Source organism: Canis lupus, chromosome 37, assembly GCF_003254725.2.
Source record: "Canis lupus dingo isolate Sandy chromosome 37, ASM325472v2, whole genome shotgun sequence".
Classification (NCBI taxonomy): domain Eukaryota; kingdom Metazoa; phylum Chordata; class Mammalia; order Carnivora; family Canidae; genus Canis; species Canis lupus.
Window position 1 is genome coordinate 17,470,587 of NC_064279.1, and position 10,623 is coordinate 17,481,209.

At 44.8% G+C, this 10,623-nt stretch overlaps 1 protein-coding gene across 1 annotated transcript; it reads left to right on the forward strand.

Annotated features, from left to right (window-relative positions):
- The first annotated feature begins 7,471 nt into the window (after positions 1-7,471).
- On the forward strand, positions 7,472-10,352 carry LOC112656724 (gamma-crystallin F). Its single transcript, XM_025442139.3, has 3 exons — positions 7,472-7,588; positions 7,673-7,915; positions 10,014-10,352. Exons 1-3 carry the CDS (start codon positions 7,580-7,582, stop codon positions 10,284-10,286), a joined length of 525 nt encoding a protein of 174 aa, XP_025297924.1. The 5' UTR covers positions 7,472-7,579; the 3' UTR covers positions 10,287-10,352.
- The last annotated feature ends 271 nt before the right edge of the window (positions 10,353-10,623 follow it).

Here is a 10,623-nt window from a genome sequence, read left to right on the forward strand (position 1 = left end):
AAGACATTCCAGACTATGAACTTCATGAGGTCATGCATCTTGTATGAATTGACTTACCAATATTTTAAATTCAAATTTAAATTTGTATTTTTTTCTAATCAAGACATAGCAACAACAACCAGTCTTTCTATTACAGAGTTACAGGGTTCTTGTCTCACAGAGTCAAAGAATGAATCTTGCAGACTCAACAGTGTAAAGCAAAGTGAAAGTTTATTAAGTGAAAGTGAGAACAGAAAGGAAAGGAAAAAGCTCTCTAGAGGAGAAGACGGGTCCTCAGTGGATATCCACTGAGGGCTTTCACGGATGGTTTTTTTTATAGAAAACTGTCCAGGGAATTTGGTAAGTATCTCCTCCACACCATTTAAGACAAATAAGGTAGATTTGTAACTATCATGTAAATAGCTCATCTATATTTAGGACCAACAAGGTGAATTTGTAACTATCATGTGACTATCTTATTTATATGTTGGACAAACAAGGTAGGTTCCCTTATGTTCCCTTCTCTCTGATTAATATCTTGTCATAACATCTCTCCACATCTGGGATTTCTTTGAGCCTAGTCAAGGGAGCAGGGCCTCCTCTCTCTCTCTCTCTCTCTCTCTCTCTCTCTCTGCCTATATCTTAATCCTTTCCTTACTCAACTGGACTCTGGAGTTGAGAGTGAATTGAGAATCATAAAGATAGTGAATTTTCTATTTAAGAAGAAAATCTTTATATAATTTAGTAATAACTGTCTAAGAAAATGCATTACCTATCATTGGGTATATTTAAATCAGAATGAACAAGTAGGTATAATGAATCTAATATGTTTTTAGCTATTTTGAAAAAGGTACGTTTTAATCCATCCAGATAATAATGAACATATGGTTACAAGTATATGTTGATTACTCATAGAAAAAGACAACTGTGTAAAATTTCTTTGCAGATACTCAAAGACTATCGTAGGACATCATTCTAGTCTGTGACCCACTGCTAGAATTCTTCCAAAATTATATGTTACAAATGCAGAGTGATTACCACATTCTCAGTTCTCCCCAAAAAAGTATAAGAGTTTAATAGCCCAACCAATGGAGATATTTCATTGAGGATTTTTTAAAAGATTTTATTTATTTATTTATTTACGAGAGACACAGGGTGAGAGGCAGAGACATAGGCAGAGGGAGAGGCAGACTCCATGCACAGAGCCTGATGAGGGACCCGATCCTGGAACCCCAGGATCAGGCCCTGAGCCAAAGGCAGGCACCCAAACTGCTGAGCCACCCAGGTGTCCCAAGGATTTTGGCAAGAATCTACTTGAGCTTATCTGGAGACACCAGTTGACGGTTCTAGTTCTTCCCAATCTTATCCTCAAAAACCTTTAAAACTGATTGGCTTCACTTTGTGAAATTTTGTGCACCTACAGTAGAAATATTTAGCTCTCCATAGATTTGTCTTCCAGTTTACAAAGCATTTTAATTAAGTAGTGTTTATTTTTTGATTACTAAGGAATTTCTATAGCTTTTAAAGTAACTTTTAATTCATGAATTTTTTGTTCACTTTAAAAAGAATTGACAGAGGAGTTAAAAATAAAAACCTCTTTATTTCCTTAGCATTCCAAAGTCATGAATTACTCTAAAAGCATACCAGCCATCAATATATATGTTTAGTCTATTTAACACAATGACATGCTTTATAGCATGACACAAGTTTGGCCAAATTGAACAAAATACATCTTTTATAGAGAATTGGAAATGAAAAGGAAGTCTAAAATAGTTATTATATATAAACCTGTTATTGCCTTTTCCATTTTTATGACAAATCCTGTCAAAAAACAATATTAATTTAGAATTTGGTAAGGGCCTATTCAAAAGATCTGTTTTTTTTGAATGGACACTTATTGAACAAACACAATCATGACATTCTCTTTTATTGGATAAGGTTAATAAAGAAGCAGGGTTGATTGTTATGCCAGTAAACAGTTATAAGGAAACGAATGTAAGAATTTCATAATGCTGAATCAACTATAGAAAAAAGCAGTTTCGATGGTTTTAGGAGCTCCCACAGGGCCAAAATTAGTTCATGATCCCACCATACAGTGTGGGAAACCAGCTTCATGATCATCACATTTAAAAATATAATTTAGTGAGGTATCTGGGTGGTACAGTTGGTTAAGCATCTAAGTCTTGATCTCAGCTCAGGTCTTCATCTCAGGGTCATGAGTTCCAGCCCTGCATTGGGCTCCTCACTCAGTGGAGAGACTAAAAAAAAAAAAAAAAAACAAAAACAAAAAAAAATCTTTTTTTTAAGTATTTAGTTATTTCGTCTACTTTTAGAATTTATCTCCATTGGCTATGTTAAAATTCAAGAGGGTGAGGATCTCAGCTTATTTTGTGTAGTGATATATTCCAGTCATCTAAAATAGTATTGGGTGAAAAATAGTATAAACCTTGAGTAAGAATAAACTTTTCTTATTGAATCATAATAGTAAATAATAAAGTTTAAAATGAAGAATAAAGTTTGACTCTCTTTTGAGGAGGGTTTTATAATGATGGTGATTTAATTCCAATTTAGATAGTTGTGTACTTTGTTCTGATGGAACTGATTTAAAAATAATAGGAAGAAGACAATGTTAAGACAGATTTTAGAAAATAAGTATTAACTACAGTGGGGTTGTGAAAAGAAATATTCAATTATTTTAGCTTTTGCTTTATGTTCTTGTTCTTAAAGACAAGGTGAGTTAATTGTCTCGACATTAAGATGATAGTAGTCTTTGAAATTTTTCTAAGGATCAGTAATTCTCTGTTAAGGTTATTTGCATATGAATGAATAGTTAATTTTTCTGTTTAAATAATAATCTGAGAAAACAACAGCAAGTCTAGCAAACCTTTTGTTTGGTGTCCTAATTTTCAGTTTAAAATTCAAAAAAGATCATAAAACCAGTCTTGCTATTTTGCACTTGCCAACACTTATTTTTCCTTGTTTAGTGATGAATAGAATTTTATGTGTTACAGATGACCTCTAAAGTCTCTGGAATCTCTAAATTGAACACCCTCATTTTGTAGAAAAAGGAAACCAGAGAAGTTTTGTGAGTTACTTACTACAATAGAGCTCATTATATATGAAATATATTTTAGTTATACATTATATTGTTATATATCACAACCTATATGTTTTCAAATATAGTGTCACACATTCTGTTGTGGGGTTTTAGCAGCCAATGTTGCTTAATTTTAGAATGCAGTATGAATTTTTTGTTCAGGGAGCCAATTTTTTTTAAATTTCCCTATTACAGACAAATCTCTGCTATTTTTCAGATATCTAGGCCAACCATATGAGTATTTTTTTCACTTTCCTTTTCAGAAAAAAAAATGCGACTTTATTTTATTGAGGCTTGATTTACATTACTTATTTAATGTTGATATACAAAAAGCTCTTAGAGGAAAAAATAACAATTGACAAAGATTTCCTCTGGCCTCAATATTATTAGATTTTCTTATTTATTTTCTGTCAAAAGGATAATGTTTCTTAGATGTGAATGACAACAGCACAAATAGAAGGCAAGATAGGAATAATCACAACTTTTTTGCAATATTCATTGGCTTATTTCGCTTAGGCCTTAACTTTTTTTAGTCAGAAGTGCACTATCATTCCTAGTTTAATAGTGACTATCTGTAAAGAAAAGTAATGCTTAAAATTTTTCCAATAAAAAATATTCAGCAATCTTGCTCCCTGAGTATTTTTTAAATTTCTTGTCTCGGTTTTATTAATTTACTTGAAATCAGTTATTTAAAATGTATTACGATTTAATCCTTTAGCAAAAAAAAAATAGCTTAGCCACTTCAAAATAGGCAAAATAATCTTACATCTTTAACTGTAACTTTTTTTTCTTCTATATTTTGGGGTCAGAATTCTTTCTCAGTATTTATATATAGATATATAATATATATATAGATTATATACATTATACACAATCACAGATGTATTTAGAATTTGAATATCTTTAAATCCATTGGATGCAATGTACCTCTTCTTTCCTCTTTTTCTTCTTGACTTGAAATGGAAATTTTACTTTATTTTTAGCATCTCTTTTAGCATGCTGCCACGAAGGGTGGATTTATTTTACCCATGTCTTGTATAGCCTGCATTTCTGCTATCACAAACTGATCGAGCGTGAATTGTCTTTAAATTATTTTCTGCTATTAGCATGAGTGCTACAAATTTATTAAAGCAAATAGTTATATTAAGTGGCAGATGGTCTGTAAGACCTTGATAAAAGATATTTGTGACAGGCAGTCACTCCTGCCCCACCTGATTATTACTCAGGCTGATCGCACATATTGGTATTTCTCAGTATAGCCCATTTGAGAACCTTGGTATTCCTCTGTGATGGGTGCTGAAGGACTACAGCTGCCTCTTATTAAAACAAAGTCAATGAAGAATTTCCCTGTATAGCCAACGATTTAGAGTAGAAATAGGATTTGTTGGCTGAAATATTTAATCCTCAGGAGGCTTTAAAAATCTTCAAGAAAGAATACAACTACTAGGAAATTCATTATTTGATGCTTGTTTTGAGAAAATAAACACTGATCAAAAGGCTCAAATAATAAAGCAGTCAGTTGGAAGAAAGTTCGCCACATCCTTTTGGGAAATCCTGCTATAAGCCTTTAGAACAAAGAGCCTGGTGATTCCAGTTTTTCATAGTCTCTTGCCATATTTGGTACCGCATGCTTTATTTTACTGGGTTTAATTCCCATTTTACTCGGCATTGTTTTCTAACAGACTGTTTTCCGTATTTTGTTTGCTTCCCGTAGAGTTTGGAGATAAAGCTTAAGTGCCTTAGTAGAACTTTCGGGGCAGGTGGAATGAAAACAGATTATATTCCTGCTTTGCACCCAGTGTCTCCGTGCTTTTTGTCTTTTTCTGGTCATACAGCAATAAAGTCTTTCACCTAATTTCCTAACATATAGACATTGATGCTCTTCATTTTCAGTCTCCTGGAAAGTTTTAGTTAAAAAGGAATCTACTCAGCTCTAAGCTCTGCATGTCACAAGATAGAGGATAAAGTTGAAAGTTAAAAGCATCATGAATAACTGAACTAATCCTCAAGGAGTTAAAAAAATAAATCCTTAATTTCGTCTTCAGAAAATGAGCATAAAGGACCATTTAGAAACCTTCAAAACAGAGCCCCGAACTGAAATCAGCTTCTGAACCACTGGATTTACCCCAGCCCCGTTTAGCACATTCTCTTTGCCAGCTCTTCAAACCCCATTTCCCGGGCCCACTGTTTGTAAGCTAATCTCTGGTTGTCCAGAATTTTCCATGTGGTATCCACCCCATTCTTGTTCTCTTTGGCATGGTGCCACAATCCAATGCTTCCAGACTTTATCACAACAAAATCTATCAGGCCTATGTTTCATTCTCTTAAGATCTTTTCTTTCAGAAGGAATAAGCCAGCAATCCTGGGAAATTCATTTACACTGATACATAAAGGGATGACAATTCTATTATGTACTATGGTTGGTACGTAATGTATTTGCTTTTAAAGGAAAGCACAATATGGAAGTCACAATATCTAAAACCAATGATTTTCAAGTGTTTTTTTTTATTATTTTTATTTACCTAGTAATAAAACCTTTTTATTTCAAATAATGTTTATATAAGACAGATAGAAGTGAAAATGCTCTGCTTAAAGTGGGGGAATAAGATCAGGGGCATTCCATCTTTCTCTCCCACTTGCTGAGTGACGCCAGAACATCTCTGAGGAATTACTACAGTTCCCGACAGTCGACAAACCATCCCATTAAGACAGTGGGGTAAACAATGGTGAGAATGTTAGGCCTATGGCTAGCACTTTTTTTTTTTTTTTTTTTTTTATGATAGTCACACACACACACAGAGAGAGAGAGAGGCAGAGACACAGGCAGAGGGAGAAGCAGGCTCCATGCAGGGAGCCCGACGTGGGATTCGATCTCGGGTCTCCAGGATCGCGCCCTGGGCCAAAGGCAGGCGCTAAACCGCTGCACCACCCAGGGATCCCCTGGCTAGCACTTTTATACCAGTACTTTTCAGTGGGGCCGGAGGGGGTGGGGGAGGACAATCCTACCCCCCGCAACACACACATAGAGGGATCTTCGGCAATATCTGAGAACATTTTCAGTTGCCGTAACTTGGGGAAAGAGAAAGGGGGGTGGGTGCTCCTGGCATCCAGTGGGTACAGACAGGATGTTGCTAAATATCCAACGTACAGGACAGCCACCCACAGCTGAGAGTTTTTCAGTCTAAAATGTCAGATGGGGGATCCCTGGGTGGCGCAGCGGTTTGGCGCCTGCCTTTGGCCCAGGGCACAATCCTGGAGTCCCGGGATTGAGTCCCACGTCAGGCTCCCTGCATGGAGCCTGCTTCTCCCTCTGCCTGTGTCTCTGCCTCTCTCGCTCTTTCTCTCTCTCTCTCTCTCTTTCTCTCTCTCTCTCTCTATGTCTGTCATGAATAAATAAATAAAATCTTTAAAAAATAATTAAAAAATAATAAAATAAAATAAAATAAAATAAAATAAAATAAATAAAAGGTCAGATGGTACTAAGGTTGAGGGAGAGCCTGCTATAAAGAGTAGAGCAGCAGGAGCAGCTGGGGGAGGGTGGGTTGGCCTAGCTGGGGAGGAAGAGGGACTCCAGCCCCTGTACAAAGCAAGCAGGGCTTTCCTGGCTGGGGGAAGTAGGGAAGGCACAAGCTTTGCAAGCTTGTGGTATTTAAAATTTTGTTATATTTGCATATTAACTAGCAGCTAGATCCAAACAAACAAGCTTAGCACTTAGCCACATTATTAGTTCATAAGAAAGTTACTGTGTGAGTTGGAACCACCAGTGAGTCATCTCTGTGAATTTCAAAAGTGAGGGTCTCCTTGCCTGTGCAGGGAGAGGCCTCAACTGAGGCCCTGGAGATGTCCCTGGTCCTGTCCAGGCTCCAGGCAGCAGGGTGGCAGGTGCGTCCCTAAACAGGGCTTCCTCAGGGCCTAACTGCTGGTCAGCCTTCCTCAAGTGTTAGCAACATCTGCTGTACCCACTTGTCAGCCTGGAGGGTCATGGAGAGGTTCTTCCTCTTGGACAGAAATCCCATCTTACTTTAAACATACTACGGAGAAGGCGGGCTCTTCCCCATGTGCCAGGTTCTCACACCAAGAAAATGCTCTCATCCAAATGCCTCGAGCTGGGCCCGTTCTGACCTCAGGACCTCAGTCTGACTCAGTACCCGGCTCTCTTACCCAAAAGGAGATCGTTTTGCAATTTAAGAAGATACCTAAAATATTCCATTGCCATTATTAACTCGGTGAGGGCTTTTGCTCAGCTCCAAAGTCCTAAATAGGCTTCGTCTAAAGGCCCCAGAGGCACCAAGTGACAGTTTTAACGCGGGTCATCAAATCGAAAACACTGGAGAGTCTAAGAGAAAACATACAATAAGTCCCCCACCCCACCCCCCACAGTCATTATGTAGAAGAGAGAAAATCCCCTCCTCGCCCCGCGGGCCCCTTTTGTGTGGTTCCTGCCAACGCAGCAGGCCTCCTGCTATATAGCCGCGCCGGCCGCGCCGACCTGCATCCACCGCCATGGGGAAGGTGAGCCCCGCCAGCCCCAGCCCGGCCCCCCCGCCCCCGCAGCCCGGGGCCAGGCCTCCGAGCCTCTCCCTCCTTGCCTTGCAGATCACCTTCTACGAGGACCGCGGCTTCCAGGGCCGGCACTACGAGTGCAGCAGCGACTGCCCCAACCTGCAGCCCTACTTCAGCCGCTGCAACTCCATCCGCGTGGACAGCGGCTGCTGGATGCTCTACGAGCAGCCCAACTTCGCGGGGGGCCAGTACTTCCTGCGGCGCGGGGACTACCCCGACTACCAGCAGTGGCTGGGCCTCAGCGACGCCGTCCGCTCCTGCCGCCTCATCCCCCACGTGAGTGCGGCTCCCGCCCCCCCCCCGGCCCCCGGGGCGGCTGCTCCCGGCCTCGGACTCCGCCGTCCGCGCCCCCGACCTAAGCGGTGACCCCGCTGTGCAGCCCCGCGGCTCCGCTCCGCTGGGACGAGGGGCGCGGGGTCGGCTCGCGGGGGCCGGCCCTGGGGAGGGGGCGGCGGGGCTCCCCGGCCCGCAGGTGGTGCGCAGGTGGCGCGCAGGTGGCCCGCAGGTGGCCCGCAGGTGGTGCAAAGGGGGCCCGCAGGTGGCGCGCAGGTGGCCCGCAGGTGGCCCGCAGGTGGCGCGCAGGTGGTGCGCAGGTGGACCGCAGGTGGCCCGCAGGTGGCCCGCAGGTGGCGCGCAGGTGGCCCGCAGGTGGCCCGCAGGTGGCCCGCAGGTGGCGCGCAGGTGGTGCGCAGGTGGACCGCAGGTGGCCTGCAGGTGGCCCGCAGGTGGTGCGCAGGTGGCCCGCAGGTGGCCCGCAGGAGGCCCGCAGTGGCCCGCTGGCCCCGCCGCCGCCGCTCTCCTTCTGCACCTGTCGCCTCGTGGGGTCGGGCCGAGGCTGGGAGCGGCCCCGAGCACGCGGCGGCCACCTGTGCCCTGAGCGTCGGGTCCCGCGCACGCGCAGTCCCGCCTCCTGTGCCGCCGAACCCCGAGCCGACCGTGGGCTGCCGGCCGCTCCCGCCAGGCCCGCCGCCCCCGCAGCCCCCGCGGCTGAGACGGCCCCGCAGTCGGGGACCCCGCGGTCCCACCGCGACGGGCCTGCGGCTCAGGTAGCGCTTTGCGGAGTCGGAGGCCCGGGGCTGCGGCGCGGGGCCCAGAGCAGCCCCGGAGCCCGCGCGCCCGGCTCCCCGCCCCCACCCCGCCCCCGCCCTCTCTTTCCTTTTTTAAAAGAGTTTATTTATTTATTTATTTATTTATTTATTTATTTATTTATTTATTCATGAGAGAGAGAGAGAGAGAGAGAGAGAGGCAGAGACCCAGGCAGAGGGAGAAGCAGGCTCCACGCAGGAGCCCGATGCGGGACTCGATCCCGGGCCCCGGGGTCACGCCCTGGGCCGCCAGCGCCCTAGTCCTCCGCTTCTCGTCGAAGAGGCAAAGGCTGTGGTGCTGCTGCGCGTGCGCAGGGCCGTGGTGAGGACCAGGTGGTGCACACGTGGGCCCTTCACCCACGGGGATGCCCCCTTGGAAGTGCTTTCTACGCAGGGGGGTTGCTCCTGAGCACTTTTCCTCCAGAGCATTCAGTGGCGGGAGAAGGAAGACAGGGAGACCGTCGGCGCCCTCTGGAAGGCAGCTGAGAGATCAAGTGCTCCCGGAAAGACAGGCAGGATTTGCTCGGGACAAACAGCCTAGCTTTCCGGTTTTCTCAAGGTTTTATTCCCCCTTGGTCCTGTGCAGGCCTCCTCCGCGACCTTGGGCTTTCCGTGTTGCTTCTTACCTACAGCAGATCCGCAGGAGGCCCGTTGGAGCTGCCACCTGAACCTAGTGTCTGGGTGGCCTCTTGCTTTCCAGGGCCTTAGAGGAGCGGGGCTGAAGGCAGAAGGGAAGGGATTAGGGATTGCCCGGGCTGGGCTTCTTCTTGAATTGCCACTAGTCTGTGACTTCACCTGAAGGAAAAGCAACTTGACCTCCCTTCCCCTAGCTTCTTCTAATACTGTTGAGATTCAAGATTAGAATTTTCTTTCCCAGGGGTCCTTTCTAAAATTGTATTTAAGTATCTAATTATTCTCACGTCATCCAAGGATCACTTGAGCCCACCATAAACCCATAAAGGCGACAGCAATACGCACATGGTTATTTAAGAATGATACTAAATACGGCCAGTGTGGATGGTTCATACAGGTTGTGGCCTGAGAAACTCTTGGCAGCACCACAGGTAACTTGATCTGTAGGAATGACGCCTTCTTCAGCTTCTTCAGTTTTGCAGTGCGCAACCCATTCAAATGTACACAGCTGCCCTGGCATCGGCTATCTTTTAAAATTTGTCATCTTTGATACAGAAAAGATAAAGAAATGCCCAATTCCTCTGTAGCATGTGTGACTGGTTGCTAACGGCTCGGTTTTCTGACTTTTCCTCACCTGCTGATGGCCGAACCCACAGACCAGCTCCCAAAGGATCAGGATCTACGAGCGAGAGGACTACCGGGGCCAGATGGTAGAGATCACCGAGGACTGCTCCTCGCTTCACGACCGCTTTCACTTCAGTGAGATCCACTCCTTCCACGTGCTGGAGGGCTACTGGGTCCTCTACGAGCTGCCCAACTACCGGGGGCGCCAGTACCTGCTGAGGCCGGGGGACTACAGGCGCTACCACGACTGGGGCGCCCCGAGTGCCCGGGTGGGCTCCTTGAGGAGAGCCGTGGATTTCTACTGAAACATTTTTACTCTACCCTGGTCTCCATCTGGAAGCTAATAAAATATTTCCTGTGTGTTTCATGCAGCCATGGGGTCCTGTTTTCCTTTCGGCCTCCTTGGAGGGGCTCAGCAGAAAGAAAGCCGGGAATAACGTGGATCTGCTGACGCCTGTCAGTGCATGGGCTGGCGTGGGGTAGCAGTTAGGAGCACAGCCTCGGGAGCCCGGGCGCCTGGTCCAAAGCCCTACTAGCTGTAGGCGATGGGGCACGTTCCTGGGCATTCCTGTGCCTCGGTTTCCCAACCTGTAAAACTCGGTATAATAATACTCTTCATCTCATAAGGTTGTGATGCAGTTC

Bases quoted from the DNA above. Each gene is read 5' to 3' on its own strand.
- LOC112656724 (XM_025442139.3), top strand. The intron at 7,916-10,013 runs GTGAGTGCGGCT...CCGAACCCACAG, and splicing joins CCTGCCGCCTCATCCCCCAC to ACCAGCTCCCAAAGGATCAG.